The sequence below is a fragment of the Rhodnius prolixus genome, unplaced genomic scaffold (assembly GCF_049639745.1).
Source record: "Rhodnius prolixus isolate KJV_2025 unplaced genomic scaffold, Rpr scaffold_2, whole genome shotgun sequence".
Lineage (NCBI taxonomy): Eukaryota > Metazoa > Arthropoda > Insecta > Hemiptera > Reduviidae > Rhodnius > Rhodnius prolixus.
This window is the reverse complement of record NW_027411592.1, coordinates 16710488-16732107: the sequence shown is the minus strand read 5'-3', so window position 1 is coordinate 16732107 and position 21620 is coordinate 16710488. Positions and strand designations below refer to the sequence as shown.

The 21620-nt window shown below is 30.8% G+C and overlaps 2 protein-coding genes and 1 long non-coding RNA gene across 6 annotated transcripts in view; 1 reads left to right on the top strand and 2 right to left on the bottom strand.

Annotated features, from left to right (window-relative positions):
- The window catches only part of AdamTS-A (ADAM metallopeptidase with thrombospondin type 1 motif A), a 310609-nt gene that overhangs the window by 261177 nt on the left and 27812 nt on the right, over window positions 1-21620 (top strand). For all 4 annotated transcript variants that reach the window (XM_074118275.1, XM_074118276.1, XM_074118274.1 and 1 more), the window contains 6 exons: window positions 2273-2454; window positions 4070-4287; window positions 10817-10972; window positions 13290-13439; window positions 14098-14248; window positions 20824-20999. In XM_074118275.1, coding sequence (XP_073974376.1) covers window positions 2273-2454; window positions 4070-4287; window positions 10817-10972; window positions 13290-13439; window positions 14098-14248; window positions 20824-20999 — 1033 coding nt within the window. The remainder of the gene's footprint in view (window positions 1-2272; window positions 2455-4069; window positions 4288-10816; window positions 10973-13289; window positions 13440-14097; window positions 14249-20823; window positions 21000-21620) is intronic.
- On the bottom strand, window positions 5648-9531 carry LOC141449171 (uncharacterized). Its single transcript, XR_012455374.1, has 3 exons — window positions 9354-9531; window positions 5871-6002; window positions 5648-5782 (listed from the first exon to the last, which is right to left on the bottom strand). It is a non-coding gene; the product is annotated as an uncharacterized lncRNA (long non-coding RNA).
- On the bottom strand, window positions 15777-20655 carry LOC141449151 (uncharacterized). Its single transcript, XM_074118278.1, has one exon. It carries the CDS (start codon window positions 19874-19876, stop codon window positions 16073-16075), a length of 3804 nt encoding a protein of 1267 aa, XP_073974379.1. The 5' UTR covers window positions 19877-20655; the 3' UTR covers window positions 15777-16072.

Sequence of the window (21620 nt, the reverse complement as noted above, 5' to 3'; positions counted from 1 at the left end):
TTTTTAAATAAAGAACTTTGTTTGTTAACAAAGCAATAAGCAGATTATGTTACACTTTGTTCAAATAACGCTTTATGCTGTTCAAACATTTAGACAATCTAGTTTATTATTACCATTTAATCACAATTTATGTTCCATAATAAAATTTTGTAATAGAATGAAATAGAAAAAATTAAGCGTTTTTTTCCGAGCGTCCTGCTTTCTAGTTTCGATTCTTAGCTGTTCTCTAGTCAATGCTTACTGTAGGTATTTACAGTAGGTTGAATTATTTTTTCAGGCGGGCTTTACGTCCAACTGCCTGGTTAGGTGTCGTGGACAGAGGCGACTATCAAATATACTTTACTGTAAATTTCTTTGATTAACCACTAAATAAAATCCAAGGCCTAAGACCAGGAATCAAACCCAGCACCACAATACATATCAGCATTACAGGTCTCGCCTCTAACCGCTCGACTACCGTGATGCCTTAAATGTAGGTTGAATTAAAAGCATTTATCTGAACTTTCCGTGGCACTCTGTCATGGTCATTCCGGTGATAGACAGGAATTGGAGTCATAGCACGAGTAACAAATTTCTGTGGGATTCACAAAAAAACTGATTATTTAATTGGCCAGTCATTCTTTAGGCAATTTGTCCAAACAATTAACCCTGAAAGTTTATGGGATTCTCTTGATTTGATTCATAAGTTCTTGGCTGTGGATGTAACTATTGTATTTATGCACGATGATGAGTGTAAAACAACTTACAATACATCAGCTCCACTTTGTCTCGAGTTCCAGGCGCCAATTTAAATTTCTGTTACACAGGTTTTCTCGCAACCTGTGCATTTCTTTAAGGGCAATGTGTTTGAATCGGGCAATGAAACTAAGTTCTGCGAAGAAATAGGTTCAGGCAGGGCAATCCATTCTGTTTCAGCTCTTTCCATTGTCTTACGTATGATCTGGTACACAAGCTTTTTATTTTGAAATCCTAAAACCATCTGAAGTGTTATCCACATTAAATGAATATGAATGCATGCTTATTGATTGTCAAGTCTACACCTGCAAGAGTATACAGAAATATGTCAGCAATTTGTGAACTTGGCACCTTTTTACTTTTTGGTTTTTACTGTTTGAATTTCTTTATAAAATTAGTTACGCAATTCTTTTCCTTCAAGTGAGTTACATTTGAAAAATTCTTTATTTAAAATACTTTTTGTATAACTAGTTGTACAAAGTAATTAAATTTATATTTACTATTCATGCAGAAGGTGTAAAGCAATTTAATGCAATATTCAATGTGTGCTGTGAAATAACTTTAAAGTATGATAAAGATGTTTGAAGATTACAAAAAAGCAGATCCAACCAAGCTCGAATACTTTGCTTTGGTTATTCTTGCCATTGAATAGTTTCTTCACACCTTAAGAAACGCTTTTCCTTATTTTTTCTTAATTTCCGTTCCAAAGATTTTTTGGGGGGCGTATGTTAGAAAGATTTGTTGTTTGAAAAATATTTTATCGAATAAACCAAATTCGAAATTCAATTAAAAAATAATAATAATAAACTTTATCGTCTAATTTCTATATACATACATATTGCTCGCATGTGTATCAGATTATTTTATCGATTCCTCATCCAATTCGCTCAAAATTACATTTTTCTTGAGGTTGAAGTTATTATTCTGCTGGGAAAAAGACAAAGAAAATCCAGCTCTAATTGTACCAAATTATGCTGATGAACCAATTATATATTTAATTGTTTATGGGCTCAATATCATAATTATTATTAATAAGCGGATTCATGCTTTTTGGCATTTTGAAAGAAATTCAGAGAAATCTCCTTCAACAATTTCTCAAATTAAAAAAAAATGGTTCCATTTTATTGATTGTTTGCAAAAAAAACAAAAACAAAAACTCTTGATTACTTGTGTTCATTTTTTTTTATTAAAAGGTACCCAACCGTAACATTACTTGTTCACAAAATAAAATCGATTTTCTAAGATCTTTTTAGGCTCGCTGAATGGCCAGCATTGAATAGAATAAGCTGCATCTTGTGAAGCACCCGATCATATTAAAACGGGGGTACATTCAGTTTGTAAAAATATTCATTCTTCAATTCTTTGTTTGTGACTTTTGTCTAAAACGCATCACTTTCTCATTTCTTAAAATTACCAGATCAACTGCTTTTGTACCTTATCACATATGCTAGAAGATCTAAAGATATGAATCATTTGTTTGATTATTATTACTTTATTAATTTCTATAAAATCCAAATTTTTTTTTTTTTCACTACAGAAGTGGATGAAGAAATTGAAGACGAAGAATTTTTGGATTCTGAAGAAAATAAGGGCAATTCAAGGAAGCGAAGATCTTTGTCAGAAGAATATATCATAGAACTGATGATAGTTGCCGACAAAAAGATGAAGGACTATCATGGCAGTGGGCTAATTTCCTACGTGCTAACTCTAATGTCTACAGTAAGTACAGACTTGGTTTAGTATTATTAACATACATTGGCTATTTATCTCTTTTTTTGGATTAAAATAAACTATTAAACATTTTTCCAAGGAAACTTTTTGTTTAATTCAAGAAAAGCTTGATTGATAAGCTCCTACCTTTACATTTCATAATGTAGGAAATAAAACCTTCAATGATAATTTCACGATAAGAGAAAGGTTAAATGGTAACTGGTAAGAATTACAAGAGAGCGCTGAGATATATTTCATTCAACATTTTTAAGATATACTTATAGCGAGCTGCCTCATCAAGAAAGGAGTACCTCTACTTTGAAGCTGCCATCATAAAGAGTCAATCATTCTCTTTTTGTTTCTGTAATTTACATTTAAAAAAAAATCTTAGAAATTCTTTATCTGAAAAATAATTTTTAACCAAATTAAAGACTCCGTATTTTTGGTAAACCTTTCATCTTCGATAATGAATGAGTTAGTAAATCTTCTTGGCAAAAAAAGTTATATTATTGATTTAAAAGTTGAATTAAATTATTTTTTCAACTGTTACTGTAACTGGTATAACAGTTATGTTGGAAAGCTGTTGATTGTCTTTCATAAATTCAAGTACAATCATAAAAAGCAACTTGCTTGATAAACATAAAATAATGATCAAATTGAAGTTGCCGTCCTACCTACAAAAAATTAAATTAAAAAAAAATAAATCTACATATTGAATGGACAGAGATCAGAGAATAAATGGTTAGAAATGTTTCATTTAATAAAATATTGTACTTTTTATTATTTTATTAGTCTTTTGCTTTGATGGAAATAAATCACATCCATAATCAAAGCCATAATTATGTGTCAAAATTAATTGTATCCCATGTTGGAAGCAAAGTAATGACAGCTTTACCAGACCATTAAGTTTTAACCACAAAATTATCTGAAGTGGAGTTATTAATATTATTATCTGAAATATATCCTTCATCATAAATACTTTTTTAACATACACAAATTTAGCAGTTATCTGCATGTCTCAAACTATAAAATCCCACATCTCATGATTACAATCAATGTTATCAGTCGAGCTCTTAATACTGATTATTGTGTTCAAGTGAGCAATGTTAAGTATTTAATTCTAGTTACTCCAAATATATTTGGAGGCAATAGTACTTTTGTTTAGAAAATATAATGAATGCTTCTTACATACATATGGTAAACTTTATAGATGTTTATAAATGTAATTAGGAACATCTTCGTTGTAATGATAAGAGACTAACTTTCAATCTTCCCAAAAGTGGCTCCCCCTCATGAATCTCGAAAGATAAACCCAAGTAGAAATTTAAATTTTAAGAAAAGGTAAAATATTAATTTGTAATTTAAAATAAAATTACGAAAGAGCTTTCCAGCCAAATGCCGAAATTTGTTTATCAATCAACTTTATAAGTCCTGCTTGATGAGTGTGTAACCCTTTGTTTAGAAAATCTGAAATTTGCTGTGCTATAGAAATAAAATATCGTAGCATCATTAAGAATTGATAGCTACATTACTAGAACAGTATCTCATAAACGGAGAATACAAAATAAAAATATTTTTAAAAATTTTAGAATACATAATAAAGAAAATTTCATGTATGTTGCAGGTATCATTAATTTTCAATGATGTATCAATAGGTAACAGAATGTCTGTGGCTGTGGTCAAGTTTTTTGTGTTCGAACATCAAGATATAATAATGAGCAACAACAACAATAATACAAAAGCGTCAAAGATCTTGACGAAATTTTGTGAATGGCAGTACAAACATAATGAAAAAGATGACAGGTCACCAAATCATCATGACGCAGCCATGCTTTTAACAAGGTAAGGCAGGATTTTATTGTTTTCGGGAAAGTTAACTGAAAAATAAAATTTTAGAAATCCTATTTATTTATTTTAAAACAGACGTAAGTTGAAATGTAAAACATTACCTTAAAATTCAATAAAATTGCAATTCTTTTAACAATTTGAAAATGAGGTTGACTATATCATAAATCTTGTTATTCATGAAACATATTTAAAACTTGTTCCCAATCAGTGTTTTTGTCATTATAATGCAGATTTCAATAACAGACTCTCAAACGAAGTCTCTGGAGATATTCCTAAGTAGCCGGTTAAAGCGCAAACCTCCTTAGATTTTTAATACTATCAATCGACGAGGTCCTTTCCAAACTATTAATAGTTCCATGCTTTGTGGCATTTCCCAAATGGATGACTTTAAATTGTAAGGGGGGTGTCGTATTAATAATATTGAACATTGTGGCAGTGGGTCAAATGATTTAGGTAAAAAGAAGATAAATTGTAAACATTTGTTCTGAAATAGCTGGATATTGGAAACACCGTTAATGTTCCCAATGAAAGATTATAATTTTAGTCCCGTCATTGCGAGCAGTTCATGTTTTGTAACTCAACGGATTCGGCTTGAAGTTTTTAACATTTCAACTAAAAATTCAGAAAATAAACTAATTCTATGCAACACGTTGCCGCTAAAAGTCTGTAAAGTCTGATTATGCCACCTCGAATCTCTCGATATCAAAGAAATATTAGAAAGAATATGAGATAAGAGAAGAAGAATAAGATGAGATGAAGAATATGAGATGTAAAATTATTGCTGTTAAATATATAAAAATAATTTCATTTGTCAAAAATTAATTTAAAAAACCGCTCTTTAATAAATGTGCAGTTAGTTGAGACCTTCTTTAATTTAGTCAGTCGTAAAGTTGATGTCTACTCTCTTACAATGACTCATTTTTTGATTTCTCTTTTTTTATGATTCATTTTTTGAATTCGTTGTGAGTGATAGTTTCAAAGTTTTCCATTAGTTGAATTAAGCCCTTCGATCTGTTTTATATTTTAACATATGAACTATTTTGGTCACTCTAAAATAGGATATCAAGCAGATATCTATACATTTTCCTAAGTCTTTTCAAAGATTTTGTCGGTAAAATGCGTAGTTTATTAATTTTGGTAGAAAATTTCAATCTCCTCCTCAAGAGAAATTTTGTAAAGGAAATAAATTATAAACTGCTTGAACCCACATTATTTAAGGACTAATTTTGTACTGCCCTTGAATACTTTTAAAATTTGAAATTTCAAATTTGTTCTTTTAAAATAATGGAATAAATAGACCACAGGCAAAATTTCATTTTATATAAATGATTAGAAAACTATATTTGGAAAAGTGAAGAAATAAAACAATTGAAAACTATAAAGTTTTACACTATTAACAAGCTCCTGGCCTCTATTGAGAAAAAAGTGAACTATTCTTGCTTATTTTACATACCAGAACAGCTTATTTTGTATGACTAGTTGAGGATTCCTAAATAAATTTAAGTTAAGTTAATGACGAATTTTTTATTTTATGTTTCAAGTTATTAACATTCTATTAAATATTATTTCATCATCACTTTATACTTGCGCTTTTTCATTTCATTATCTGTGAGAAGGTTAAATAGTTGGATTTGTATGTTTTCATTACAATTAGCCCAGAGCAGTCTGTAGTGCTGGTTATTCTTCATTCTTCAAGGGACAATGACCGTCTGGCAAAATTAATTTGTACACTGAATTGGCTTAAAAAAACAACAGTAAAAAAAAAACAGTTTATAATGAATGAAAAAAGATACCCAGTAATAAACTTGAAATTAACCCTTGAATGCAACAGTTTGAACTGCACGAAAAAGACAAGTAATTTTTATTTCGGAAGTTATTGAATCTGTTTTCATGGGAGATTTTGTTAACATTCGGATATTTCAGCTGTAAACAAGCATCATCGACGAGACATACATAAAAATTTTGTTTTGTGACATTCATGATTGAAAACGAAGGTAAGAAAACATGATTTTATCTTGTACTCAACTTTTTTAAGAATAGGATTTTTTTTTCTTTGTCCACAAATTCAAAAAATCCCAACATAATATGCGAGACTTCAATACTTCTTCCTGGAAATATAGGAACTTCAGGCTGTAGTTCTGCCACTCTTATTTTACAAAGTTCTGCAACGAGCATAGCTATCTCTCTCTTTTATTTATTTGGCATGAAAAATAAGTTTTTCATGATACCTATGAGAAACCCTAAAGTCACGAACCAGTAAAGATGAGTTGGTCAAATAGAGTTGACAATAGTTGGCACCGTGAATAGTCACGACAAAAAAAATCTTAATTTTGGCAGGGAAAAAGTTACAACTCATTTATCGTAATCGGTAAAAAATAAATAAATAAGAAATTAACAGAACTACAGAACTAATCGTTTTTTAAAATTAAGCTTAGTAAAAAAGTTTAAACGGATGTCTTCTCCAATAGAGATTGAAAAGTGATGAATATCATCTTTCACATTTTTTGCAATCACCGAACTTAGAAAATAATGTGTACCGTTACAGAGGGTTGAAGAAAAGGTAATGATTGTTCTGTTCTTTAAAACTTATGCATTCCTCGAACCAAAATGCCTATGAGCACACTTTTTGACCCTTGGTTTCGATCAAAATAATACCTCAAAAAACATTTCTTTTTAATTTGCTAGTTATCTTCTAGCAAATGAATTAATTATTTCAAAATAAAAATTTAGAATTTCATAGAAATAGAGATCAACTTTCTCTGTGGGGTTGATTGAAAAAATGTGAGAAACATTTAGATTGCAGACCTATATTATTTTTATTTGGACTTAATTACAAAAGAACGCAAGAAGATAACAAATGAAACATTTAAAACTATTACAAAAACTAGGGTTAAAATTAAAATGACCTAGTAAAAATACTTTAAACGAATATTCAAAGCATGAATTTTGTTTAAAGTAAAAACATCTCATTTTTCAAATAATTAATTCCGGTAATAGTAAATTTAGTAAAGAATTGCAAAGAAATTCTGTTTTGTTTACAGAACGGTTAGAATAGAAAGGATACAAATTACCTCCCTTTGAGTTGCGATATCTTATGTACATAGTGTGTACATAATGACCCTTGCAGCATAAAGGCAAACTTTGATAGCAAACTCTTCTTCATTCACTTTCTCCAAGGAGTCATTATCTTTACCTCACATCATCATTAATGTAATGAAGATTTTCTTTCACAATCAAATAATTTCATGGAGACATTATTGTTATTCTCACAATTTGCTTTTTGAACATAATTTTAATGACCTGGGCTTAAGCACGATTTATACATCCTGTGGTTATAGATTTGTTTTTTACTATTGGTTTTTTCAAATTGAATACATAGTGCAATTTTTGTATTCAAGTATTAGTGTGTTCTGAACCACTCGATCCATTAGATTTCGATCTATAATTATCAGTAGTTTGAATTGTTTGTTCAATGATTATTAGATAGGAGTAAAAGTTGCATTTGTGAACAAACCATCTTTTAACCCTGTGAGTGTATATTCACATAGTTCAATAAATGACAGTTAATATCGCTAATTAATATTTGGTCTTATGAGGAAGTTTGATTTTCTTTTCCTTTATACAATTTTGAATAGAAAATTTTAACATGAATTCAATGTACATACATTATATACAAATTCTATTGATAAAAATATAATTACTATTATACTTCTTTAGTCTACTGTATGTAAATACTATACAGTAGGTTGCCAGAGAAGTATTGAATTTTAGTATTAATTTTTTTGAATTTATTCACTATTTAATAGTTTCGTTTAGGTCATAAACGCGTACACATGTACCTTATTTGCAGTTACTAAAACGCAATAACCTCGTAAATTAACTGCCCCAATTTACAAATAATGGACGTTTTCTGAAACATTTTAAATTAAACTTTAAGAATAGTTCAACACCTTCACACTTCAATTTTAAATAAGTGGAAATTCTTAATCGATTGAAGCAAAAATGCTAATACTAATAAAATAAATGTTTACGATCTTTCGCTAGAAAATGAAAGCAAATTATTCGTTTATATTTAATTACATTTAAATTGCTTAATTTTTGTCTAAATAACATTACATTTGCAGCATAAGAATTCTAGTCAGTCAAGACTCATTACAACTTTCAAAACAGAAATGTTTTTCTTGTGCATGTATAACTTGAATTAAAAGAAAATAACCATTTTTACTTTTCCTTCAGCTTATTTTTGCCTTTTAAAAAGCCGTAAATTAAATTAAATTTCGCAGCCCTTGTTTGTAATGGAAAAATGTAATACATGCACGTTCTCATTTTATAATTACTTTAGACCATTCCCAAACTTTTTTTCATATCCATACAATTCTGGTAAAAGTTTTTGTTATCGATAAGGAATAAAATTATTTTCATAGGTCACTTTTGGTACCTATGTAATTTGCAGCTACAAAGAATTATTAATCAATCCAGATTTTATTTCCAACCCCATAAAATACATCCAGTTATCGAATGTATTTACTTTTACACTTTTTTAAACATAATTTATCGTTCAATGCAGCTCCCCAAAAATATCCATACACAAAAAATGTATTAAAAATCAACATACAAATAATATTCAGATACTATCTTTCTCATTAAAAGCGATTGATTTCTAAAAGAGTCTTCTAAAACATATAATCCTTTGTTCATATAGTTTCAAATACCCAAAAATATCTTAATACATCATTTCATTTTAAGAATTAAGTGCATAATGGTTGGAAAGCAGAAAGAATTGATTAGCATAAAAAAACAATAATTCTGGTCTGATAATAACTATTAAGTACTTAAACACTAAGCAGAGCAATACCACAAATAAAAAATAAAAGTAAAAGGCGCTAAACCGGAGCATTCTAACATCCATGCATACCAATCTTGATAGCACATATTAAAACAGACAGCTTCCAAATTTTATCGAGAAAAATTTGATATTAATTTAAGATAAAAAAACGTAGATTTAGATAATGCAAAAATATTAACAAAAATTACGATCTATTAAGAAATTTATTACTTACCAAATTAAATTAATTTTAATGGCTTATTTACAAAAATTTAAGCTAAGCGCTTTCATTGTCTAATTCCAATTTCTACAATTCCATCAATGTGAAAAATTTAATTTTAATCGACAAAAGAAAAAAAGATTTTAACCAGTACATTTTGGTAGGGGAGAGGGCTACTGAACGCACAGTTTTATTTCAGTTGCAATTCAATTACTGGTGTGCCTTAATCATTGTTGTGACAGCATGTCGTAAAAAACTTAACAAATCTAAAAAGTTTCGAATTTCAGAATTTTGAATGGTAAATTTTTTCTACTTTCATTTCAAAATATCATCAATATATTTTCGAATGTAAGTTAAAATAAATTTCCTAGAGGTGATTAAGAGTGAATTCGTGTAAAGACCCTCCCTTAAGTGTATTACAATTTGAATTAATGCTTTGGTATGACCCATACTGCAACAAGACGCATCAAAACAATGGCCACATCAGACAGTTGGGGAGGAAAAAAATTATGAGAGGGAAAATGACCAAAAATTTCTTTTTTCGGCGCATCAACTGCAGCGTTCATTAGCGCCTCCCAACTGCTTCTTCCTCATGCTGAGGCAACTCAAACTGATGTGGCACATAAACTTATTAGCCTACATTAACTGCTTTGCTTAGAAATGCAGGGTGGAGCCCTAGGCTGTTGAACAATCTTTCTATACATTATGGATATTGTTTGTTTTACTCTTTATTTTAAAGTATGTTTAGAACCAAAATTAGTAAGTTTTTTTTTGTTTAGTTTTTTGCGTAAGTATTAAGTTTGCAGATTTACCAATGTAAATATTAAAGTTGTGGAGAGTATACATGTATGTAGGTACTGCAGCCTGAAACCTCCTTTGTAAATTTGTACAACTGTTTTTAAATTGTAAATAACTTTTTTCAATTAGAACCAAAATATTCTTACTTGAACTGTTTTCCGTATTTATATCTATGAATTTGTTATGACCCAAGGTAGAAGTCGAAGATGGGAAAACTGTTGATAGGAGGTTACCACGAGATGTAAGACAATGGTTAAAGAATAAGAGAAATAGCAAACGTTTAAAGATGTTCGTTCCCTCTTTGCATTTTAAAGTCATAAACCATGACTTTAATTTATTTTTCAGAAATAGAAGTTGAAAATGTTCACATGAAACCACATCCCAGCTAATTGAGCCTTTCAGTACATTATATGTAATGAGCTTTTTTTTTTTCTTTTTTTTTTCCTGCAAGTAATATTTCTTTATTACTCATTATGGGAATTTTTACACATAAAATGAATTTATATGTATTAAGTGGACACTTTCAAGAACTCTTTTAAGACATCACTGACACACGTTATATATTTATTTATTTATATATTTATATATGTATAATGTGGGTCTGTGTGTATATGTATTTATAAATATATTAATTTCTGTGACGTTACAGTTACCAAGATTTTTGTTAAATGTTTGAACAGAGAGAACGTTTGCGATGAACTAAAAAATGGAACTTGTGATACCCTTGGACTAGCAGAAGTTGGAACCATATGTAAGTCTCCCGACCGCAGCTGCTTTTTAGTTAAGGATAACGGTCTGAGTGCGGCGTTCACCATAGCTCATGAAATTGGTCATATGTTAGTTTTTTGTTTTTTATTTAAATTATAATTTTAGTGCTTATTGAATGTTGTGTACAGCTTCTTGCATAAAATTATGAAATATGAACATTCAGTGTAGTGGGGCGATATCTATCTTATAAGTACTCCAAAAATATATGGAGGCATTGCAGAAACTTTAGAGTTAACCGTAGTTTTGATTTTTTTTTTTTTTTTTTTTTTAATAAAATTTAAAAAAAACAGTTCCTTTATAAAACACCTGTTGATTGTGAAGTAAGACAAATTGTTAAGTAAAGTTACTGATAACAAGTAATTTTGTAAAATTCCGAACCACTGTCGTTATGGAAATAATTTTTAATAAGTCTACAATATATATATATATATTGTTAGTTCAACTGAATTCTCAGTAGAAAATGTTTCCTCGAATATTTGTTTCATCACAGCGAATATTTTGGCTTCAATTCCTCTTCGGTTTCAATTTTATTTAATACCCTAATTGTAGCCGCGCATATTTCAGATAGTGTTCAGAAATCTGAGCTTAATAAGACGCTGAAATGAACCATAATTCGGTGATATGATGTTTTTTCTGCGCCTGGACAAAGTAAAAAAAAAAAAAACACTATTTATTAGACTTGTTGCCTTCTTTCCATACTTTAAACATATCGAGATACAGAGTGGTAAGAACCGACTACTAACGGAATAGAATATGCTCAGGGCTTGGATTAAAAAGCATTCTAATACTGGTCTTATATCCAGGAAAAATTAAATCTCCGCTCTATAAAATGCTTCCCTTATCACACCTCATTTGGAGCAGCTACTAAACAAGGTCTGAAATCTATTTTATTCTCCAGATAAAATGCTTCATTTTGCTTTTTATTTTCAGTTTTTGACTGGATCTACCCTGGATACTCTCTTATTGTGGTCCTTGAACTGACTCTCTTGAGACTATCCATCCACTCTTCCCTTCTTCTTCCTCTTGCTTCTTGCCTCCGCTCCTCCTTTTTATTTGATAATACTAGCTAAAGTTTTTCTCCTTCATCTTCTGCAGCACATTTTTGAGAAGTACAATTTTAAATATTTGAATGGTTTCTTTATTTATTTATTTTTTGGTCATATTTCTTCTTATTTGGTGAAAATATGAGGTGAAGTAACTTTCCTCTTTAATTTTTTTATAAGCCTCAATTTTTTTTGAATTTTGTATTCCATTACTTTTTTATCTAGAGCTATTAACATTCATCGTCTGCAAGCAGCACTAACGCGTGTTGGTGCCCAAAAAAATTGTGCCAACCAGAAGAAATAAGGGTACAGTTAAATGTTTGTAACTTAAAGTTTATTAAGACAAACTTTCTTAGTAAATGAATTAGAGAAGTAAAATGACATTCCTAAGAAGGAATTGTCTTTCATGCAATTAATCAATCAACAAAATCGAACGTCGTATGGACCGAAACTATTCTGTAGTGCTTCGATTAAGAAGGAGGAAAACATCCTGTGCCATCGATAAAGAAGTAATCAATGCGAAAATGGTCGCTTTCGATCGAACGGATTTCAGAGGAAAGAAGCTTGATAGCAACTGCTGTCTTACAGCGCCGTTTGGCCTTCGCTTCAACTGCTCATGCGAAGGCTACCTACCTTTGACATGACTTCATGAGACTGTAATGGCTCTAGGCCATCAGTAGTTGAACCAATGAGATCTATTATCTATTAAAAATAAATAGATTAATTAATAAACACGAAGATTCTGCGTGAAAAGCGCCTTAGGTATTGGGTTTGTATCAGGACCTAGTCTGATCCAAACAAGATTCAATGCCCATCGGTTCATGGGCATTAAAACCTGTTTAATACCCTTGTTTAACTGTCATGCTGGTACCATTTTCCAACAAGTCGATGTTCCTCCTCATTTGCAAAATTTATCACTCATTTTACATAAAAAAAAACAGGAGACTTTTTGCGTTTGTCGCATTTAAAGACCATAGAAATTGTGCGGAATCAGAGTTTTAGATATTCCGCTTAATTAGGAAGCATGGGATTTGATAAAAGGAGACATCGATCACCTCATTCAGAGCGAGCTCCATATTTTTAAGAATTTATAATTTCTCATTTGTGACTTCTTTAAAGTTGTCAGTTTTTTGTTTTTGTACGTTATATTTGGAATGGTGTTGGATATATTGGACATTGTTTAAGCTTTCATTCTCTTGTAAACATGATAGGGATTTTTTTTTTTTTAATATGCATATTATAATCTTATTTAGCACATCAATTTCTGAAAATAAAATCTTCGATTTTTACATATATTTATTTTCAACTTTCTTGTTGTTAAGTGAACTTTTTATTGTTTCAGATTAAATATGCCACATGATGGTGATTTCAAATGTAGCCAGCACTTGAAGAAAGATAAGGGGCATTTTATTATGTCCAGCGCACTTGATCAATTTACAAATCTGTGGCAATGGTCCAATTGTAGTCGCCAACTTCTCACAGAATATTTAGAGTTAGTGTTGTCAGCGGTCATTCCGCTTTTTAATATATTTGTAGAATATATTTGTGTGATTGTGAACGGCACGATAGATTTGTAGCTCTTATCTGAGGACACCGAGCGTATACGACAGACTCCATTTTATTCTCCATGGAAATTATACTTTCAGTGTACTTTGCTGAAGTGAACTGCTTTTTTTTTTTGTTATTCCCAGTAGCTAATTTAGTTCTTAGGAACTGAGATAGGCTAAAGAGCTGCGTCCAGGCAGCGCTTCTATTAAGCGCCAAAAACACTTCTCTAAAATAGGAATAGTATGTTCACTGTTTAGCCACTTGGCAAAAGCTGACCCTCAGACGTTAGTGAACGTCCGACCCTCTGTGCTGACAATGATATATCAGATGGAAGAACCCAAACAGATTAATCTTAATTGAACAGCAAGATGGAAAATAGCTTAACTATGCCAGGAAACAATAGTCATTATCATTGCACGAATAACATTATCTGAGTTCATGGTAAATATTCTAGTGAATGTTGTGTGAAGCGCCAGCATTAAATTCTTCTAATATGCTTTCTCTACAAAGATCATTTTATTATTCAGTAAAATATTTCTGACTTTTTTAATTACTTTAATAGTTGACATCTTTAACTCTAGTAAAAAAGTCCTATTGTTTAGTGCAGGGTTCGGTTCCTGCTTGAAAGATCACCCTACAAAAGACTTAATGCAAGAGAGGGACGACTCAAAAGTACTACCTGGAGAACACTTCAGTTCAGACAAACAATGTCAAATGCTGTATGGTCCGACATTCACAACATGCCCTTATATGGTAAGAATGGTATTAAACATACATTTAGTCATAAGATAATCTTAAAGATTATTTATTAAAAATATAATCAATAATCTGTCCAATTTTTCTGTTTATAAATGTGCATTTAAAGAAAGGTGCTTGAAAAAAATAATGGAATAACAATCGTCTTAAAAAGTAATTTAGATATATGCAGGAGTGGAGTGTTATAAGTCGGGCAAAATGCCCACTTGAAACAAAACGTAAATTCTTCATATACATGAATGTTTGTTTGTAATAATAAGAGATTGTGCATTCCGACGAAATGGCCCTTTTCTGTCTCCTACTTGAGAGTAGTCGTTCATTGTCTCTTAATTGACTGCAACTCTTAAAAGTGGAACCACTCATGTTTTGTTGGAAACTGAAGAAGTAAGAAGAGTGGTGCGAACTGGTAGTTAATCATTCCTTAGTGCCGACTCACCTCTCCTTCTCTAGATACTCTGATAAAGACTTCCAAAACTTGACAGGTATAGTCTCGCCAGGGAAGCCCTAAGTAGAGCGAAAAGTTGGCAATTAATGATAACTATTCCTAGGTGCAACTCACAGCCACTCGTCAAACATTGCTCAGGTGTTTTATGGATTTTTCCTCCAAATGAATGGATCTAGGCTCTTCAGGGAAGGAATAGGAGGCTAGGGGTGCTAAGAGTACAACTCTTTAGTTTAATGTGCCTTATCCTTCAACGCCTTTTCTCGATATTTCTAAGGTGGCGCCCTAATTAAAAAGTTAGGGAAGGATGTACGTCCCTAGAACCCAGGTATCCACCCAAGTTTTCTAATTCATGAGGTATATGTAGCAGGTAGTTAGAGATAACCACTTATCGGTGTATAAGCATCCCTTTCCACCAAAGAGAGGGTTGAGTATTAATTGTTAGTAAGGTTGTAAGCGGGGATACCCGCAGTGTAAGTGGCTATTACACTCCCATAAACGGGTTAGGATTATTGTGCAATTTACAGGTAGGATTGAAAAATTGATTAGGATTACGCCTATTTGTTAGAGATTAATCTTATTTATTCAAAACCTGGCCTTTTAAATTATTTAAATTTGTATTATTTAACTTGTTCAATAGGGATCAAATTATATTTTATATTAAGAACAGAAAGAAATCGGAAGGTTTATCACTAGCTTACTGTTAGTGATACTGCGGATTTCGTTTTCTTTGAAAATAGTCAGTAAATTCTTGCCCTTATGCAAAATCAATGAATATCGTATTTTTATATCTTGGTACAATGGTAGATTTGATTTAAAGAGAATATTTCAACAAGCAACTTATTCATATTTCAGACTGGTTCTCCATTGAAGTTTTTCTCAAAAAACAATATGAAAACTCAATTTCCAAAAGTTAACATGATAGTCCATCTTTTTATAATAGCATGAAGGGAAAGTAAGACTAATTGCTTTAAGGCTTTAAGATCTTTAAGCTAAAGATAGCAGTCGATGCGATAAAAAAAAAAAAAAAAAATTGCTTAAAATAAAAGATAAAGAATAAAATAACAATAATAAATCAGTAAAATTTGTTGAAGAATGAAATACAAATATATATTTATACCTAAAGCAAGTATGTTTTCTTTGTAATACAATTAATGTGGGGCGTTGTATTATAAATGAACTTTTGTTCTGCACAGGGTTCATTTCAATTTTTGTTTCCATATCCGGCATTTTTTGATGAACTACTTAATATAGTTTGTAATATAATTTCTTCAGTTTATAATGTAATTCGCAACCCATTGAAATTTCAGATTTAGGTTTGGTAATGTGATCAAGTCTAATAAATAAGTTGTAATAATGTTAAAGTAAACATTAGCAAATTATTTTTTTAAACGATGAGACCGGGTTAGCTTCTTTCTTTTAATTTTAATACATTTCTGTTTTTCAGAACTAATACAACATGGAATCCTAATTTGGGGGTCATTGATTTGAAGCATAAAATCTAATAACATATAATTCTGGTGCTTCTTCAAAAATTGCCTTATCATTTTAATTTTGTTTCTTGCTTTTAAGCACATCTCTTCTCCAAAAGGTTTTGGCACAAATCTAGAATACTTGATATAATTTTTAAAAACATCATTGGATTTAACAACATCAAGTATATTTACTCCTGGTTTAGGTATAAACATTAAACGTGTCGGAATATCTTTTGGTATATTTTTGTAGTTGACGATTAATTTCTGACCTTGTGGTTTTATATGCAATGGTGCAGTTAAATGACGTCTAGAAAGTGAATCTCTTGCAGTTCCTTCTATGAGTACTACCTCTGATATATCATCAGTTAGATTTACTAATTTTATATGTTCTAATAAAGGCACCAAACTTTTATGTAGTTGAGGTATTAGACATTCCCTGGACAACGTTTCAAAATGAGGTAGAAAATGTTTACTACAAAATCTTATTCCTATAGTTTTCCATAACTTTGCCAGCCTAATATTGCCGAAGTGACATTTATGAAATAATTTAATGAGGTGTTGATAGGGAATTTTAATCGAATTCACATTATTTTCACAAATAATTCTCACATTGTAAGGGCGTCCAGTTAGGAGTCCAAATTCGCCGATTAGATTGCCCGGTTCAATGATATCTTGTTGCACTTCTTTGAAACGAAGATGAAGAAAATAATCACTATTTGGAAGCATCCCTAACAGCAACCACTCATTAAGTGATTTCACTGTAGGTTTATAGAAATATCTGCATACACCCGATACAATAATAAATAAACTTGACGATTCTTCATCAAAATCAATTATACGCTCTTTAGCTTTGAATGTCACCATTTCGGCGTGGTTTAACAAATAATTGCTGCAAGATTGATCTCCTCTTAGCCAATATACTTGTTGTAAAAGAGTTTTTGGTCGTGGTGGAGCTACTTTTATGGTCTCTTTCACTCTTTTCTTAACTTCCTCCAAATTTTTTTTTAAAATGACTGTTTCAAATTCTAGCACATGCCCGGTTTGTTTTAGTTCTTGTATGTAATATTCACTATCTTTTAAAACATTAATTGCCACTTTCTTCGATTTCATTGCCACAGCTACTTCATTATTTATTTCTGCTAGCAAAGCCATATTAATTTTATTAGTTTTTCGTATATTCAGCCATTGCTTTTTTAACAGCCTACCTGTTTCTGTTGATCTGAAAATATTTTGATAATGCTGTAAAATATCACCATGGCTAATGGCCATTCCATATTCCCTTTCCAATCTGTTCATCAACAGTCTGTTTTTCAAATATTCAACAATATGTTTAATGTGAGAAAAAATTGTTTTATTAAAGTACTGTTCAACAACAACTAGTCTAAGAATGAACATTGATTTGAGGAGCATAATTATCTCGTCGACTTGCAGTACATCTTCATTGTTAATTTCTAAATAAAACATTACTTGCTCTATTGACCTAACAATGATAGATATGGAAAATTCAACAAACCATGTTTTTTGTTGGAAATATTGTACAAATCCCCAGCCAAGTATTTGAAAAACAAATTCACCAAGAAATAACCCATAACAGAAATGATCTGTTGCTTGTAAATAATTAGCATATATATTTTTTTGTGTTATGTTTTTTCTCTGAAGGATTGTTGAGCTTGAGTTGATGTTAGAAGAAAGAACAGGTCCCTCTTTGGTCGCATAAGTGAACAATGTGCCATTGTAGTCATAGTTTTCTTGTGAATAATAAATGCAAACTAGAATAAATTGTAAAAGCGAATCAATAACTATTATTGTTGTCAAGAATAGTTTGTAGCTAGGTGATGATATAACATTGAAGAAATCGGCACGAATGAAATTGGCAGGTTTCCTTAATGACATACTTTTGAAATGGTTTGTAAAATCTTGCATCTTGGTTAAAAAAGCGAACGATAAAGTAGAATGTATTTTTTTTCTTCTCCAAGATTTATCGAGCGAAGGTGTATCCAATTTCTTGGTCAAAAATAAGTGTGTTTTTTTTGATATTATTTCTTCAGAAAACTGTCTACCGGAAGAATTGATTTGCAACTCGTAAATTCTCTTTCTGATAGAATTTTTTATGTATGCATTGATCTCATGTTCTTTTGCCACTAAATCTTGACTAGATTGCTTTTGTATTGGTCTATCATCATTTTCTTCTATAGGTTCCGATGATTCTTCTGATTTTTCAGTATCAGTAGAAATATTACTAGCAAGACGTGGTGTACAAACGCCCTTGCTTTTTAAATAACCATCAACGGTAGTGATCCTTTTTTTGGGTTTATAAATTTTTGTTAAATAATCAATACTTTCCAAATTTGCGTTAGCAGATATTATGTTTTTTTGCTGACTCTCTATTGTTTTCCGTCTTTGGTTGAGGATTCGTTTTAATAAATAATTTATTCTTCTCAGCCTTTTTTTTGAGAAGTCAGTTAAGCCAAAATATTTACATAAGCACGGGATAAAAAGAGAACTGAATAAGCAGTGAAAACAAATAAAAAACGAAACGATACTCCCAATTCCACCTTTAGATTCAGTATTTTCTATTTTAATTAAGTTATCGTATACTAGTAGTAAAGGTGTTGAGGTCTTATAAGCGGCAAAAGTACCTATCCAAGCGATTTTTTTAGATAAATTAACACCAAAAATAAAGTCTCCCAAAAAATACCAGCTAAACCAAATTATCGCTCTTAGCAGGATGGCATAAAAGTACATTAATAAACCCCTTAGTAGGTCTTCAATAACATGCCTACCTCTAAATGCAGATATAACGCCTGAAACTACAAATACTGTGTATTCCAGAATATAAAATTGCCAAGCATAGAAATTGTCTATAAAAATTTCACTTTTCTTCCCTGAAGATTGCTTAACATACTTTAATGTGATTCCAACCAATAGTGGTGTAACTTCAATTAAATGTCCTAGAAGAATCATAGAGATAAAAATAGCACAAAATATAGAACCAAGAATAAAACCAATTAATACAATACCATCATTCTTTGTTATCATTGGACTTAGTATTATTCCTACAATCACTCCGACAAAACATGCTTTAGCAAATAATACTCCTTTAGTGATTATGTCATAAATAGATACTGGGGTATGAACATCTTCTACATTTGAAAAATGCAACAAAAAAATCGACAGTACTGTTGATACAAATGCTTCACCTTCTAAAAGTTGTTCAATGCTTTTGGTGTAAACAGTGCAGTTTTTAAGCAGTTGTACAGAGTGGCTGGTGGTGTAGGACATCCCTAAAGTACACATAAATAATAAACAGGAGGCCCGAAATTCTTGGTTCAGATTTGTATTAACTAGTAGGGTAGTGAGCATAAATGAATGAATTAAGTTAGCTGAGATTCCTAGGTTAATTATTTGTAGTTTGCTATACTTAAAAACGTTCATACTAGCAGTGTAACCTATGTAAAAAAATATTATCGGCATGCAAAATGTTTCCATTACAGTGTGTAATACTGCTCTCACTTTACTTTCAATAATAACTTCTACCTGCCATCTTGCAGCTATTAGCATTGCACATAGATTTATTAATAATCCTGCCGTAAAAGAAATGATGTAGCTGTATGGTGAAAATCCAAGTTTTATTCCTGTAAGCTTAATTATTGCAGTTATTATTGCGAATCCGGCGGCTGAAAGTATCAAAATAGTAGGTATTATCATTTTCTGGATTTCTTTTATCTAATTGCAGATTATATATACTCCATACTCATAAGTGATTAATTGCTTTTGAAATTGAATTACAACAAAACAATGTTTTAGTGCGTTATTACAGTAAAATATCAGGTGTGAAATAAGAAATATTAACTTCCCTTAGTAACTTTTCTTTAGTTAAAATAAAATTCTGACTTACTAGAGCTGAATAATTATAAGTTTAAAATAATTATTGAGTTTTATTTTATACACTATATACAAATTATTACATTACTAAAATTTAATATAGGAATATAAAGGCAAATTTACTAGTAACGTATATTTCAGGGATGTTTAATTCTGTAACCATCAAAGTTAACATGAAAGTATTAAAATAAAATAAAAGTTTAAAATAGTTAATAAATTAATTAACATGGATAATTAATAAACTTCCTTCTAGATGTATAAAAAATGACCATCGACTCTCCCAAGAGCCCCTTTAATCGAATCATTTTAGACAAAATTTATCAACATTTTAATCCAACACTGGGGCAACGAAATTATAAATTTTAAAAAAAATAGTTGAAGCTATTAAAAATAAAAATTAAAAAAAAAAGAAAATAATCAATTCGGTGAAGTTGTACAACAAACTGCTCAATAATATGTAGGGCACAATCGTTCATTATATTCTGGGTAAAGTTTCTCACATTATTTCTCCAGCAATATTCTGCTTTTGAATTGTGACTAATACAACAATGTATGCACTTATTTTGTCAATAAGGTGTGTCTTTAATCTTGTGTTTCTCTGCTATTTATAGATTTTTTATTTGATTAATAGCCTAAGAAGTGCGTAATGGTTAAGAGTGTGTATTTATTTAAGAAAATTAGACTGAATGATCCTCTACTTGATTAATTTAAATAAAACTTACCTCTTAAGTGACAGTACTAACTAAAAATTACTTCTTTTGTTAATTTAGCCGGTTTGTAGAAGACTATGGTGCTCTAAAAACAGTGCCTGCAAAACGCAACATATGCCCTGGGCAGATGGTACTCCTTGTGACGGTGATTCTAAATGGTGTCAACGCGGAAAATGCGAACCAAGAGGTAGAGGAATTCCAAAACCTGAAGACGGAGGTTGGGGACCATGGCAAAAGTTTGTTTTTTATTTTTGTTTATCCTTAAATTGTTTTAATTGTTATTGTGTAAAACATTTTTTAAAAATGCCTCAAATAATAACCATTTTTTGAAAGGCTGATTGTGTTATAGCAGATGGATAGTGCTAAGGATATTCGAATCATTGAATTTACTTAACGCAGTACTTTCAATGAAAGCTACATTTATATATTAAATTACGTATATTTATAATTTTGGGAAATATTGGATAAGAATTAGGCCTTCATTAGGGAAGAAAGTAGAGGTGGCTAGTGGGTCCGTTGAATCCTCATAATTTATATGGTTGGGATTGTATTGCTCTTCAACAATGTGTAGAATCCCCAAATTCGTCGAGATTTTTTGCTAGGCTTCTTTATTTACATAACAGGCTTGTTTTATAAATTTAGAATAGAAAAGCGGGACGGGACCTATGCTCCACGGCACCGCAGCCAAAAGAGGCTTATTGTGCCTCCCCCTTTTTTGAATGTAGTAGACAAAACCTTCCCTTCTAAAAAGGTTGAGGACTTTCCCTATTAGTTCTTTCTGCGCTACTATCTCCTTTGGTCTCAAAGATCCAAAGGTTTAAACCACAAGTGAGAAGCCGTTTCCTCCTCTTCAGACC

Coding starts and splice junctions, on each gene's coding strand:
- LOC141449151 (XM_074118278.1), bottom strand. CDS start 19,876: ATGATAATACCTACTATTTTGATACTTTCAGCCGCCGGATTCGCAATA.